Below are 16263 nucleotides of genomic sequence, written 5' to 3'. Positions count from 1 at the left end.
GTCTCCATGGCAACACCGCCTATGAATTGCCCATTGTGACTCTGCTTTTAAGTAAGGCATTGACTTCACTGTCTACTTTATACTCCCACAGGTTGTGGAAAAAATAAGAAACCAGTTCAATGGCTCCTAAACAGCCACCAGGTAAATCCTTTCGGTTACTATTTTCTCTTCACAGGAACACAGAGATCTGCTCACTTGATATGTTCCCTCCAGTACATTGTACTGTAGACAATTGACAGAGCTGAAATATTTCGGGCTGTTGCTCGATGTTTATTTTTATGTTGATCATCTCATCTCATCATATAACATTACTATACTCATCCTGTCTTTATATAGATAAGCCAGAGAAAGCTGAACCACCCGCAGGAGACAAGGCCGCAAAAGCACCAGGTCTGTATGCTCATTAGCACATGGAGGAGGAAGGAACACTAAAGGAAAGTTGTGATGGGGAGGACCAGAGTGAGGACAAGCATTTTCTATAGGTCCAGGGCATCCACCAAGTCCAACTGAGGAGCAATGAACTTGAGCTTGTGTCCACCATCTGCTGCTGGCAGTGAACAGCCCTACCTTGAAATGAAAGCTCTCCTTGATGTGCCCTCACCCTCACTACAACCCATCCACTGCGGCAGCCCCTTCCACTTACTTGATGGAGGGCAGCCAGATGGAACTCCACAACCCCAATCTTCCCATGAGTATGCTGTGTCCTTGTTGCAGGCTGGGGTAACAGACACACTGAGGGTGTCCAATCCACTCTGCTAGTTGAGGATCAACTTCTCTACGTGAAGTCTCTCCTCAGCTCCTATCACATTATGCTTAGTGGGCAGAGTGGGACACTTAATCTCAGGGTCATGGGTTGGAGACCCACATTGGGGAAAGATTCATGCATTGCAGGGGGTTGCACTAGATGACCCTCGTAGTCCCTTCCACCTTCGTCTATTATTCTATGAGAACATAGCAAGAGCTTGCTGGGTCAGACCAAGATCCTTCTAGTCTCAGGTGATGTCTCTTCATGCTCCTGAGGCCTCCAGACAGGGAACATGGGCAGAAAAGTGTCTTCAAGAAGCAATACTTCCATGCCAGATTCCTTCATCCACTTTACCTTCCAAGGGTCTGGCCCCCTGGCATTTCACAGTGGAGCAACCCCCCACCATGGGTTTAGGAAGCTGACTGCCATATGTTGATCTAGATGGGTTGCCAGAGATCATAAGGAATTTTTTGACTGGGGTGGCACTGGGATGTTGTCTGTTGATGGCTAAAGCAGTATTTTCTCTCCTCCTGTCCATCAAGGAGAACTAACACCTTGGCAGGAAAAAGTGAAAAAGTTCTTCGAATCTTCATATTCCCTGTATGTTGGCGCAGTGCTTGTGATGGGCTCCGTTATAGGGGCAATAATGCTGACCTATCTGTGTAAGTTCCAGTCTTCTAGGAAAATATAAAAGGGTAATGGGCAGAATTACAATTCACTCTTGCTTGCTTCATTTCAGTGGAGACCTTTAAAAGGAAAGGATAGGTTCTGGTCTCCACTAAGCCCTTTCACCTCCTGATTTCAGTTGGTGAGATAAACATTTAATGTACTCTCTCCCATTGAAACCAGTGGCACCATAGGGTTGTCGCTGAAGAAATGCTCAGAGACTTTTAACTGGTTTGTTAAAAAAAGGCAAAGGAATCCAGACAGTTAAGTCCAATCACATACGACTCTGGGGTTGCGGCGCTCATCCCACTTTACTGGCCGAGGCAGCCGACAGTTGTCCACAGACAGTTTTTCTGGGTCATGTGCCCAGCATGATTAAGTCGCTTCTGGCGAAAACAGAGCAGAGCACGAAAACGCCGTTTATCTTCGCGCTGCAGTGGTACCTATTTATCGACTTGCACTGCATGCTTCCAAACTGCTAGGTTGGCAGGAGCTTGGACTGAGTAATGGCAGCTCACCCCATCATGGGATTCGAACCGGCGACCTTCCAATCAGCAGGCCCTAGGCTCAGTGGCTTAGACCACAGCACCACCCGTTTCCCAACTGGTTCTTCTGGGAGTTCTTCTGGAATGTGCCTTGCTCCTTTGTACTCAGGCAATTAACCCCTTCCTTGGATGAGCACCCTGCAACCTATACCATCTGTTGCGGCCTAGGGTCCTCAAATCTGAGAAGTAGCCAAAGCAGCTACACTACCTCACGGATGAAGCAGGTTTGGGGCCAGGCTGTTGCTTTTGGGAGCCTGTAGAAAACCTTCCTAATGTTCATGGCCCAGCGTAAATATGTGCATTCAGCTGTTCCTTTCTTGACAAATCTGGACTGTGAGAGTGGGGTAGACCCAACCCTGGTCAGCCAAGCCAAGCCCACCTGGCAGCAGCTATCCTGCTACTGAAGGAGACTCAATCAGGGGGAAGCAGGGGCATTCCGTGGGGGGGGCAGCTGCACTGGGTGTCATTCCAAAGGGGTGAGGACAAAATGCCAACCCCCAATCAACAGTGTCTCACGGGGCACGCCCTACTCACTGTGCACCGACCCCAGCGGTATGCATCCCCCCAGGAAGCACGCCACCCCTACGGGCGGCATTCCATGCCCCCAGGACACGTGCCATGACCTTCAGGACGCACGCCACGTGGGTGGCACACCCCACCCCCTGGGACGAGTGCCGCTCCAGGTACCGCAGCAGGTTGCTTCACCTCTGGGGGAAGGAGAGCTTCGCAAGGCTGAAATGCTTTCTTCAACTCCCAAGCGTATCGAGAGGCTGGAGTACCCACAGACGTCCTGGAGAACACCTCTGTCAAGTGTCAGGTGGAGGGAGGAGGGGATTCTAGGTTTCGATCTCCTTGTCAAGATGAGGGATCCATCATGTCCATCTCCTGTAAGGGCCTGGCACCTCTGAAATTCAGAATACACACACCCCTACACACTCATTCCTATATCTATCTATCTATGAAGATATTGGGCTAAGGACTCTAAATTAGATCTTGAGGCTTGAAAATGGACCTTCCTAGAGGAGAAATTCTTCCTTTACGAATTTTGGGAAGTACATTACATATTGGAACTTATACGACAGAAGTCTCCTTCCAAATGCAACTTAATCCCTTCCAAAGGGGTGCTGGGGGAAGCAAAGCTATTCTCCCACATGTGTTGAACAACTTTCCCCATCATCACCTTTAGATGTTAAGGAAGTGCAAAGGAGAGCCATATTTGAAGAAGGAACGACAAAGATTATTCAAATGGTAGAAGACACCTTTCCGGATCTTTTTGAGGCAGATGGTAAGTCATATGTTACTTTTTGTCTGTGCAGGAGCTCCTTCCAAGGCCCACCATTTCTCCTCATTACTCAGTTCAGGGGAGTCGAAGAGGAATGGGTGGGTTGCCTCAAGCTCATTCTATTCTCAACTTCTCCATAAGCATTGTGTGTGTGTGTGTGTGTGTGTGTGTGTGTGTGTGTGTGTGTGCTGTGTTGGTGGAAAAATATATTGATATAAGAAAGAAAATTTCTGAATTCCAATCGCCAAGTTTGGGGCAAGTACCCATTGGTGAGAGAACCCAGCAGAGATTTACAATCACAAAATATGCAGCAAAGGTCAGCATGAAAGTATAGGCTGCTATACCTTTAAAATACGCTCTTCCAAGTGAGTTCCAAAGTTTCCCTCTTCCCCCAGCAAACGAGAACACACACTTGGTAAGTTAAAGAATGCTTTGCTTACAAACTCTTCAAAGGTCAGAGCCATGTGCTTCAGAAAAGGTGCCCGGCAGGGAAACTTGGCTGAGCAACAATGTGGAGGAATATCCTAGAGTATTGGAACAAGAACTCAAGAGTGGCTCATGAGGAGCATGTGGCTGAGCTTGAGCAATCAGATCAAACCAGGAAAACGTAGCTTAGCAACAATGTGGAGGAATTTCCTAGAGTATTGGTACAGGAACTCGAGAGCTTGAGCTTGAGCAACCAGATCAAACCTCACCACATACTGAGCTTCTCAAGTAGCCTGGGGAAAAACAATAGGCTTGATTACCTATTTCTTCCCAGTGTAGCTGAGTCTAGCAGGACAGCATACTCTATGGCTTGAACACCTTAATGCATTATTTAGAGTTAAGCACGTTGGTTATATGAGGCTGATTAACCTACGTTTTGGAGTTGCAGAGTTGGAAGGGATCACAAGGGTCTTCTAGCTCAACCCCATGCAGTGCAAGAATCTTTCACCCAATGGGGGGTTCAAATCCACAACCCTGAGATTAAGAGTCTCATGCTCTACTCACTGAGCTATCCAGAAGCTCCAGGAAAGGACTGCAGCTGAGTGGACATGAAAGTGCCATTGTTATTGTTGTGTTAAAAAAAAGGCCCCAGGTTCAATTATCAGTATCTCCAGGCAGAGGTAGGAATGACCTCTTTCAGAAGTCCTGGAGAGCCATTGCTAGTCAGCATAGACAATTCTCATCTAGATTAATGAATGGTCTGATTCTGTATAAGGCAACTTCCTAGGTTCCTATATATGAAAAGTAAATATTAGATTTTGAGAAACATGGCTGTTCAGTATCTGTACATGGCTGTTGGAGATTCCTCCCGACTTCAATTGTTGCCACTCTCTTAGATATCACAAAATTCAAGAAAGCTGAGAATATATCTGCGGCAATATCCGAAGAGAAAAAGAAAATCAGTGAACTACAGCAGGCTATTAGTAAGTTACTCAGAAACCACTTTTATTGGCCAAGGTCAAGGTGCCAGACCCTTTGAGGCAATAGACGATTTCAGAACCATTGGGATGAACTTCTCTTTTCCATTACAGGCTAGAATGGCACATTCTGGTGCCAATCCCGTTTTGAAATATCAGTCAGATTAGCACACCTGGAAACAGAGAATGGGTAGCTCTCTTCAGGTGTTTTATGTGAGCACATGTGCAGAGTGCTGTAGGGATGAGCATACTAGCTCTGGCCCACTAGGGCTCTTTCCTGTGAAATTGCAGGGTGACGGTCTCAAGCTGCAAACCAGCAACATGGGGAAGGTCACAAGTTCTCTGTGTACTATGTACAAGTTCTCTATCAGGTACAGGATTTTAAATAGTATGGACATAGTCAAAAGGCTATGTTGTTGAGCCTATGAGGGCAACTGCTCCATTACAGTGGAAACCTAGCCAGATGGGCAGGGTATAAATATATTATTATTATTATTATTATTATTATTATTATTATTATTATTATTACGGATGTCTGGTTAATCCCATAGTCCTTTGAGGAACAAGCTGGTGCATTGGCATGTCTTTTGAGGCATTTGTCCTGAGGGCCAAATACTGAACCTGACTCATGACTCAATGACCAGTCCCCACATGTCCTCCTTTCCATGCTAAGGGAATTCATCCTGAGCCTGTGAAGTAAGAAAAAAGTATTTTCTTTCCCATCATGTCAGTACTACAGCTTTTGTTTCCTATATTTTCTTTCCTACTGTTCAAATGGTGGGTCGTTCTAGGTTTTTTGGTATATACTCAGTACTCAAAAACAGTTCTGAAACTGTCTAGAAGGAATTGGCTACAGCAAGGTCAAATTTCACAGAAGACCTGGTGGAGCTCCCTTGCACCTCTCAGTCTGTGTCTCAGTCTGTGCTAGTGAATTTTTAATGGAGGCAAAAAGAGAAAGAGGGAAGGAAATGAATGGTACTTCTCAGACCAAATAAGCTATGCGCAGATCCCTGAGCAAAGAAGTTATATGCTGACAAGGCCTCACTCCTGTCAGCAATCATGCTGCAGCATTCAGCACCAACTGCAGTGTGTAGCCAGTGGGTCCTAGTGGGTCTTTGAGGACAATACTAGATTTTCTTCAGTGGGGGTGGTTCCCCCACCCAAGCTGCTCCCAAGGTTCCCCCTAATATCAGTGTTTTAAACTCTGCAGAGTCCTACAAGCTGGCTTCTACTACAACCTGACTTGTCCTTTCTCTCTTTTTGTTCCTCTCACATTCTGGGCATTGCTCAAAGGTGACATTCACCACAGGTTACGTGAGGAATGGATTGTTTGGCATGGAGCCCTATATATATTTGACTTCATTGCCACCCCAAGGACTTGGAAACAGTGCATACATTACTGCGAACGGATGAAATACGAAACAAAATTGTTATGTGTTGAAAGTGAGGAGGAGGAGGTGAGCAGATCATGCAATAAATTGTTCAGAGACCATGGAGGAGTGTGACTTTGGGGGTAGATTTCAGCGTCTGCCGTGGTTGTAGAGACTGATAAGGGACAGACATGAGACCTGGGAAACCGGGATTTGAATCCCCACTCTGCCATGAAATAATAAAAAAGCATACTAACAGACAGCCTAATAATAAAACAATCATAATAACAGTCCTCTCCCCCACACTTTTACAGGCTATAGATTACTTTACAGCCTGGGGAAAGAGGAATGGTTTTGCCCGATGCCTAAAGCATGTAATGATGGCACCAGAGAAGCCTCTCTGGGATGAACATTCCATAATTGGGAGCCACCACAGAAAAGGCCCCTTCTCTTTTTGCAATCCTTCTTACCTCTCTGGGACATTGCGGAGGGCCTCAGATGACAAGCACGGGGTATGGTGGGTTCCTAAGGGGAGAGGCAATCCTTAAGGTATTGGCTCCTGAGCCATGTAAAGCTTTATAGGTCAACACCAGCACTTCGATTTGGACTACTAATCACCAGCCAGTGCAGTTGTGCCCTGATTGGTGTTACATGCGCAAACCAGCTTGTTCTGGTAATCAATCTGCCCACTGCATTTCTGCCAGCTAAAGTTTCCTGCTCTTCAATGAGACCAAGACGTAGGCATTTTTGCTCCTTCGTTTCCTCCTTATCTAGACTTTCTTCTTTTCTGTGATGTAGGCCTTTGCTGTAGCCATAGTGAAGCCCAGACCGACCGATTATTTTATTGGAATTTCCATGGTAGGCTCAGAATGGCGCTGCTATCAAAAGGGCTTTCGCATCGAAACTTTGTAAGTCCAAACTCCTCATCTGGGAACTTTCATAACCAATAAGTATTTGAAGAGAGCCAAGATGTTTCTGTGTTTATATTGTTCTTTATTATGATGGTTTATTTTATAGACCAATTCGTTTCCAGAGAGCTTCAAAGTGCTTTACAAAATACAAAATTAAAATAGAAAAGAAGAAAATGTACGGGCAGGAAAGGTGTGATTAAATGAGCCTCTCACACCACCTTTGTTGCCAAGCTGCAACACAACAACCCTTCAGTGCAACCAGTGGGATTTATTCTCTGGCCGTTGCTGCCACCACCCTTCCACTTCCTCCAGCAGTCCAGAGGGTAGGGACCTGGGGTGACCAAAGCAATTGCTTTTCAGTCGGGCCTGAAGTGGATGAGTCCAGTTGGTGGCACTGGCTCAAGGGCGATGCTGACATCAGTTATGGGCCCAGTCGTCGTTCCAGTCGTCTGCCCAGTTGCTGTTCCAGTCATCCCAGTCGTCCCAGTCGCCAGAGGTTTGTGTTGCTGATTGCCGGATGGCAGAACGGAGGCTGCATGTTGGACTGATTTGTGGTGCCCAGAAGCAGAGCTGTTTTGGAGCAGAGTGTTCAAGCTGCCGCTGTTGCTGCTGCTTGATTTATGGAGGTATGTTGCTGACTGCCAAAGAAAGAAGATAGCATTCCTGTTTGCCTGTTAATTGCGCTCTGAGTGGGAGAGAGAGTGGCTGAAGGAGTCCAAGGCTTTATCTGTGTTGCACGAGGGAAGTGTCTTGCTTTAAGTAATAGCAGACATGGCCTGTGCACATCCTGGCCAGATGGCTCTGTCCTTTCCTCTCCTCACGCCTGAAACCTATGCAGTTTGGCAGGTCAATATGAAAGCGCTTTTACAGAGGGAAAAGCTATTCTACACTATAGAAGATGACCCTCCCGATAAGGGTGATGATGATTGGCCTGAGTGGCATGCTGCAGACATGAAAGCCCGAGGGACAATTGTTTTGAGTGTTGCAGACCACTTGTTGGTGAACTTAGAGGGTCAAGAGACTGCACGAGCTGTTTGGCATAAACTGAGGGATATGCATTTAAGGCAGAATGCTGGTTCCAGTGTAATTTTCTTCAAGAAGCTGTGCAGGCTGCAGTTGGAGAAAGGTGGTGATTTGCCTAGCTATCCATCTCAGTTAAAACGCCTCAGACAGGACCTTGTTCAGGGAGACCTGGCTATTTCAGAGGCTGTGTTTGCAATGCTAATGATAAATAGCCTAGATGAGTCTTATGATGGAGTAGCTGCCCAGATTTCTACGATGCCTTCTGACCGACTAACAGAAGATTATGTGGCTAGCGTGCTCTTGAATGAGTGGGATCGCAGACAGGCTGTTAGAGAAAGCCGAGACAATGGTGCTGTTAAAAATGTGCTTGCAAATGTGCCTGAGTTTTCAGCAGGGGAAAGTGAAAGTGAAACTGCTGCTGTTAAAGCTTTGAAATTGAAGCGGTGCTTTTCGTGTGGAGCACAAAGCCATTTGAGTTTCCAGTGCAGCAATAAATCTTCAAAGGAGGGAAACTTCAAAGGCAGAGGGGAAGGAGGACGAAATCCCCAAGCACCTGCTACTTCAAAGGCTTTGATCTCTCGCTGCTCCAATCAACGTGGGCGGAGTTTCTTTGTAGTCGACTCTGGCTGTTCCAACCACGTGGCCAAACATGAAAGTCTCTTTGTTCAGCTTGAGAAGCAAGAGAAAGAAATTCATCAAGCAGATGGGACTGTTCTCACGACTTTGGCTAAGGGAACTGTGATTTTAAAGAGCCTGAATGCTACTATTATGAATGTCCTGTATGCTCCTCATATTCAGGACAATTTGTTGAGTGTTTCCCAGCTTGATCGTCAGGGGTTTAGGGTGGTGTTTGCTAAATCTCGTTGTGAAATTCGTCGAGATGGCAAGCTGATTCTGTATGCAAAATGTGAAAATGGTTTGTACCAATTGCCTTTTGTTTCAGGTACAACTGCAAAAGCAACTGAGAAAGAGTGTTGCAATTTATCTGTTGATAAGAATGAGAAGTTGCATGACCAATGTATTCAGGGTGTACCACCAAAAGGGTTTTCTAAAGAGTTCGCTAAGGCTGCGGTCACAAGTAACTCTGGTGTGGTCTTTGAACCAGCCAATTATAAGGAAGTTAAAAATCTATCTGCAAAAGATGCAGAACCTTGGCTGAATGCCATGAGAGCTGAGTTGAATTCCCTGAAACAGAACAATACTTGGGAATTGGTTTCAGCAGAACCAGGTATGAAGTGTGTAGACAGTAGGTGGGTCTACAAGGTAAAGACTGATCAGAGCGGAAAAGTAGTCAGATATAAAGCCAGATTAGTGGCGAGAGGTTTTTCTCAGACACTTGATCAGGATTACCATGAAACGTATTCTCCAACAGTAAGGTTTGAAAGTGTTAGACAGTTGTTGAAGATAGCTGCCGAAGAGGGTATGACGATTTCCCATCATGACGTCAATACTGCGTTTTTGTATGGCGTTCTAAATGAGAATATCTATATGTCACCTCCAGATCATGTGCAGATAAAAGAAGGAATGGTTTGCAAGTTGAAAAAATCCCTGTATGGTTTGAAACAGAGTGCATGGTGCTGGCACACCAAGCTAACTGAAGTGCTGTTCTCCTTAGGTTTTGTGCAAGGAAAGGCTGATTCGTGTGTTTTTGTTAAAGAGTCCAATCAGCATAAGCTTTATTGCCTCTGTTTTGTAGATGACATATTATTTGTGTGGAAGAATGAAAACATCTACAAAAGCACTTTGGCAAAGTTGCAAAAGCATTTTGATTTAAAAGACCTAGGAGAAGTTAGCAATTATCTCTCTCTTGAGATTGAGAGAAATGCACAGGGTGACGTTTTGGTGCATCAGTCACGTAAGATCACTGATGTAATAGAGAAGTTGAACCTGACTGATGCAAATCCTGCGGATACCCCTATGGTCGCAGGTTATCAGCATGACACAAATGCTGAGGTTTTTCCTGATGTAACACTTTTCAGAAGTGTGTTGGGTAAACTTAATTTCATAGCAAGATGTTCAAGGCCAGACATTGCAGTGAGTGTGAATTTAATCAGCAGGTATGCCAATCAACCCACAGTTCAAGATTGGAAAGCACTAAAACGGATAGCAAGATGTTTAAAAGGAACTGTGGATTACAGATTGAGACTTACAAGTCAAAAGTCTGGAGGTCTCGAGATCTATGCTGATGCCAGTTTCGGAAGTGACACAATGGATGGCAAAAGCACATCAGGAGTGTGTTATTTGTACAATCAATGTCTTTTTGATTGGTGTTGCAGAAAGCAGGCAACAGTAAGCTTAAGTTCCTGCGAGGCAGAGCTTAATGCTTTAACTCTTTCCCTGATGGATATAGAGTGGTTGCAGCAACTGTTTAATGACATAAAAGTGAAGGTCGCTTTTCCTGTTCAGGTTTATCAGGATAATAAAGCATGTATAACGTTGCTCCGCTCAGAGGGATGTAAACAAAGGACAAAATATCTGCTAATCAAGCTAGATCGAGCTAGAGAATGTATTCAAAATGGTATTGTAAAAGTGTCATATATGCCAGGGAAAGAGATACCTGCAGATATGTTAACAAAGGTTGTAAGCAGAGAACAACTTTTTTTTATAAGATATTTATTAAGATTTTCAAAGTATTACAAAAGAAAAAAGAAAAAAAAGAAAAAATACAAAACAAAAAAAATGGTTAAAATCAACTCCATCTTTCCATTACTTATTTTTCATTAGCTTATTTCCCGGACTTCCTCACGCCTCCCTTTTTTGTATTCCAATTCGGTTTGTTGGTTCAGCAAATCCCTACCCTCTTTGTTTATCCTAGTCTTTAATTTTAAAATATTATGACATTAAGTTTTTACCTAAATAATCCATTTTTCATATTCCCTTATATTTTACAATATTTCTGTAGATAGTCTTTAAATTTCTTCCAATCTTCTTCCACCGACTCTTCTCCCTGGTCTCGGATTCTGCCAGTCATTTCCGCCAGTTCCATATAGTCCATCACCTTCATCTGCCATTCTTCCAGAGTGGGTAGCTCTTGTGTCTTCCAGTACTTTGCAATAAGTATTCTTGCTGCTGTTGTGGCATACATAAAAAAAAGTTCTGTCCTTCTTTGGCACCAATTGGCCAACTATGCCCAGGAGAAAGGCCTCTGGTTTCTTCAAGAAGGTATATTTAAATACCTTTTTCAATTCATTATAGATCATCTCCCAGAAAGCCTTAATCCTTGGGCATGTCCACCAAAGGTGAAAGAATGTATCTTTAGTTTCTTTACATTTCCAACATTTATTATCGGGCAAATGATAGATTTTTGCAAGCTTGACTGGGGTCATGTACCACCTGTATACCATTTTCATAATATTCTCTCTTAAGGCATTGCATGTCGTAAACTTCATACCTGTGGTCCATAACTGTTCCCAGTCAGCCATCATTATGTTATGTCCAACATCCTGTGCCCATTTAATCATAGCAGATTTCACCGTTTCATCCTGAGTATTCCATTTCAACAGCAAGTTATACATTCTTGAAAAATTCTTAGTTTTGGGTTCTAACAGTTCTGTTTCCAATTTTGATTTTTCCACCTGGAAGCCAATTTTCTTGTCCAGATTATGTGCCTCCATTATCTGATAATAATGAAGCCAATCTCACACTTTGTTTTTTAATTTCTCAAAACTCTGCAATTTCAGTCTATCTCCATCTTGTTCCAAAATTTCCCAATATTTCGGCCATTTGGCCTCCATATTGAGCCTTTTCAGAGCTTTCGCTTCCATCGGTGACAACCACCTTGGGGTTTTATTTTCCAATAAATCCTTATATCTTATCCAGACATTAAACAGTGCTTTCCTGACAATATAATTTTTAAATGCTTTATGTGCTTTGACCTTATCATACCACAGATATGCATGCCATCCAAATACGTTGTTAAAACCTTCTAAATCCAAAATGTCTGTATTTTCAAGAAGCAGCCATTCTTTCAACCAGCAAAAAGCTGCTGATTCATAGTAAAGTTTAAAGTCTGGCAGGGCAAATCCACCCCTTTCCACCCCTTTCCTTTGCATCAGTTAATATCTTAAATTTTATTCTGGGCTTCTTGCCCTGCCAGACAAATCTAGAAATATCTCTCTGCCACTTCTTGAAACAGTCCATCTTGTCCACAATTTGCAATGTTTGAAACAAAAACAACATTCTAGGCAATACATTCATTTTTATCGCAGCAATATGGCCTAGCAGTGAAAGCTTCAAATTTCTAAGTCTTTTTTCACTTCCGTCCAACATTTTTCATAATTGTCTTTAAATAAGTTCCCATTTTTGGCTGTCATATTAATCCCCAGGTATTTCACTTTCTTAACCACTGTCAAACCTGTCTCATTCTGAAACCTCTCTCTCTCAATCGGTGTTAAATTTTTCTCTAAAACCTCGATTTTTAACTTGTTCAGTTTAAATCCTGCCACCTGACCAAATTCTTGAATTAATTCTAAAACCCTTTTAGTACTAGATTCTGGCTCCTGTAGCGTCAATACTAAGGCATCTGCGAATGCTCTCAATTTGTACTGTTTAGCTCCGACCTGTATACCTTTAACCCGCTGGTCCCTTCTAATCATGTTCAGCAAAACCTCCAGGACCGATATAAAAAGCAATGGGGAAATTGGGCAACCTTGTCTTGTCCCTTTTTCTATCTTAAATTCTTCCGTCGCCACATTATTTACAATTAGTTTAGCCTTTTGTTCTGAATAAATTGCACTTATACCGTTTTCAAAACCTTGGCCTACCCCCATCCCCTGTAAGTTCTTCTTCATAAAACTCCAAGAGATATTATCAAAAGCTTTCTCCACGTCCACAAATATCAAAACTGCTTTAGTATTTATGTTCACTTCTAGTTTTTCCAGAATATCAATTATATTCCTCAAATTGTCAGACAAGTGTCTTCCCAGGAGAAAGCCCGCTTGGTCTTTATGAATCTCTTCCATCAACACTTTTTTTCAATCTCTTGGCCAAAATGACATTTCAGCAGAGAACAACTTTTGGAGTATGTGTGTAAATTGCAGTTATGTTTAGATTCTTGAATGGTTGGATGAAATGGGGGAGGATGAGGAGATTTCACCCCTCCCATATCCAAGAATCTGCTGATTTTCTCTGCTGATTCTCCAGAGAGGAGGGGGTGGTTTTCTGCTCCCTACTTATTCTGCTCTAGCACCACATCAAAGTGCAGTGTCAGAGAGAGTGTTAGAGAGAGATCGTGTGTATAGATAAGGTTGCTGCTAAGAGCAACTGCAGACACTCAGTGCAGTTCAGCATTTTTCGTTTAGACCTCATTTAGCTCTGTATATAGTTGTGTATTATAGTTGTAGATAGAATAAAGAAGATATTTTACAGAGCTGCTCTCCGAGTCGTTTATGCTCTGCTATACTCTGGTATACTCTGCTGTGCAACGACTGTATCCTTGTGGAAGTGAATCCGGTGCTCACAGCTCTAAGCTGTGAGTCCACAGCACTTAGACCTGTTCCTGTGAGAATGTGGTCTCTGGAAGTGCTACCCCAGATCGCCTGGCCCAGTCGAGGCTGAAGTGGATGAGTCCAGTTGGTGGCACTGGCTCAAGGGCAATGCTGACAGGGTGCACCAAAGCAATTGCTTTTCAAGCTTCTCTGATGCTTTACCAGGAATGTCCAAAGTCAGGCCCAGGGGCCTAATCCAGCCTGCCGGTTAGTTTAATATGGCCCATGCAGCAGTTTATATTCTGGGGTAAAATCCTAAAAAAAGCTAAATAACTTCAATCAAAAAAAAGACAACTTTGGTCGGTCCTCACGCACGTTCACTTCATCAAATCTGGCCCTCTTTGAAAAATGTTTGGACACCCCTGCTTCAATCAGAGTGCAAAGGCAGCCCACACTCTGTATGTTGGGAATCCTGGAAGCCAAGACCCAAGTGTGGGGTGAGTACTCTTTGATGAGAGAACCCCAGCAGAGATTTGAGATAGCAAAAGATGCAGCAAATAAAAGTGTGGCAATGTCGGCTGTAAACCCTTAAAAATGTCCTCTTTCCAGTGTACTCCAAAGTATCCCACTTTCAAAGGTTCTTCCCAACTTCCCTAGCACAAACATAGAGCACACATTTAGTAAGTCATAAAATGACTTTCTGCTTTCAAATCAGATGCTCTGCTACTGAACTGTGGCACTTGCCAATGGCAGACACCCCTCCCACAACCCCTGTTCCCTCTCTGTCTTCTCCTGCTTTGTTCTCTGAATGGACAAAAGACAAAGACTGGAAAATGCTACTATCAAATTGCCTGATGGACCTGATTAGGACCGTCCTCTTGCAAAAGGAGTGTATTAGGATTGCCCTCTCTGTAAGCTGTGTGTGCTGGGCCCGGGGATAACCCGAGAAACGCGGTCCAGGTCCAGTCCCGAATTAGTCTGACAGGCCAAGGCAGGACACGAGGCAGGAAACCAGGCAAGGACAGGTACAGGATCTCAGGCAGGTTCTAGCAAACAGCAATGTTGCTCCCGCAACCTGGGGTGGGGTCTGACAGCCTTATATCTTTGTCAGGGTAAAAGCCAGTCCTGATCCCCCGGTGACACACCTCCCTGACTCGCCCAAAGGCAAGCACTCCTCCTGCAAGTACTCAGGTCTCTCCTTCTCTCAGACCTTAGTCTCTGCATCTCGGGAGATGTCGGTGGGTTAATGGACCCAGGGACTGCCTCAGCCTCTCTTGACCCAACTGGTAGTGGAGCAGCTGTAAGTGATGGCCCAGCTGAAGGCAACGAGGTCATCCCTGCATCTGGAGCCAGGGCAGGCTCAGGCCCCTGACACGGCCCAGCTGGTGCTTGTTGCAAGAGAACCTGTGCAGACTGGGGCTCTTCAGAATCAGGCCCCAGACTAGGTTCAGATGCCACCTGAGGCAAAGGATCCGGTGCGGATTGAGACTCCTCTGGTTCCGATTCCAAGCCCGAGTCCCAGGCCATCACACCTTGCAACTTTGTCACAGGTGAGGCACTGCCTTGGAAAGGAGGCTTAGCCTGTATTTTCCCACTGGCCTGCAATCTTCCCTTCAACACTCCAAATAATCAAAATCCTACCATTTATTAATTTATAGGGTTTGCCTGCAAGAATATTTCCCCCCCTTATTTTCCTGAGGAAAGCACAATAAGTGCTGGCTGGATGTACGTGTTTCTGCAGGCTAGCACATGATTTGCCTTCCAATCAAATAATAATAATAATAATAATAATAATAATAATAATAATAATAATAATAATAAACAATACCCCACCCATCTGCTAGTTTCCCCCAACCACTCTGGGCAGCTCACAGCATATATCAAAACATAAAAAAGCAATCATTACAAACTTCTTGATACAGGGAATAAAATGAGACTCATCTGGTGTTGGTGGTAGTGCAGAAAGTTTGTAAGCTCTGACTACAGGGTAGGGCAGAGAGGCAGGGGAGTCTGCTAGACCAAAAGAGAATTCTTCTCTGAATGTTACTCCTCTGGGTTACTGCAAAAATAATCAATAAGTGTTTGGAGGATAGGCAAGTATTTGATTCTAAGAGGTACACAATAAAATAAGTATTCAGACTGAGTAGTTTCTCCTCTCCTTTTCAGCTACTGGGATAGTCAACGTCCAAGAAATAAAGGTCCTGCAAAACCAGATACAACCAACTGTGTCATCATCACAAGGGCCTGCGACAAAATTTATTACTGTTGGCATGATGTTTTGTGCCAAGGCTTAAAACGGTGCGTCTGCAAAAGGAAACCTATTAAAAAGTGGATGAAATAATTGATAATCTGCACTCTATACCACCTTGTCAATCCTGCTATTCCGAGGCTGGAAAAGAGCCATTGTTTTACACCTGCAAAGGCTTAGTTGGGCAGTGAAATAAAGTGTAGAAGAATTCAGTAATAGCCCATGTATGTTTCTTTTCTTTTTAAAATTGTATTTGCTTAACTGAAAGAAACAAAAGAAACAGTCTTCATCATCCATTCATAAAAAAGTACACAACAAATCAACTAATAGAAAAAGGGGGGAAATCTAATAAATAGAATAAAGAATATCTTCTTTCTTTACATACAACTTCCCATCTACTCCATATTTCACATATTCATTATTAACTTCTTGCCAAAACTTGTCAAAAGTATATATAAAGTATAAATAAATATTTAATTATCTGTGGTCTTGATTCTTACTACCAACTACTACAGATTTTATTCGAATGCTACAACAGAGTTTAAAAAGGTAAAGGGACCCCTGAACATTAGGTCCAGTCCTGGACGACTCTGGAGTTGCGGTGCTCATCTCGCTTTATTGGCCAGGTCATCTGGCCAGCTTCC

At 43.7% G+C, this 16263-nt stretch overlaps 1 protein-coding gene across 3 annotated transcripts; it reads left to right on the top strand.

Moving 5' to 3' along the window:
* The first annotated feature begins 65 nt into the window (after window positions 1-65).
* LOC308594843 (latrophilin-like protein LAT-2) lies at window positions 66-15831 on the top strand. 3 transcript variants are annotated; one of them, XM_081208280.1, is made up of 8 exons: window positions 68-141; window positions 337-390; window positions 1288-1407; window positions 3143-3241; window positions 4561-4647; window positions 5935-6098; window positions 6810-6919; window positions 15538-15831. In XM_081208280.1, exons 1-8 carry the CDS (start codon window positions 120-122, stop codon window positions 15710-15712), a joined length of 831 nt encoding a protein of 276 aa, XP_081064406.1. In that variant the 5' UTR covers window positions 68-119; the 3' UTR covers window positions 15713-15831. The 3 variants fall into 3 exon arrangements, with proteins under 3 accessions (XP_081064407.1, XP_081064406.1, XP_081064405.1); XM_081208281.1 differs by lacking the exon at window positions 1288-1407 and having other exon boundaries at window positions 66-141; XM_081208279.1 differs by lacking the exons at window positions 68-141; window positions 337-390 and adding an exon at window positions 473-692.
* The last annotated feature ends 432 nt before the right edge of the window (window positions 15832-16263 follow it).

This window comes from Podarcis bocagei, assembly GCF_964188305.1.
Source record: "Podarcis bocagei genome assembly, chromosome: 9".
In the NCBI taxonomy this organism is placed as follows: Eukaryota; Metazoa; Chordata; class Lepidosauria; order Squamata; family Lacertidae; genus Podarcis; species Podarcis bocagei.
The sequence above is the reverse complement of the archived record's forward strand: the minus strand, read 5'-3'. Positions and strand labels throughout refer to the sequence as shown.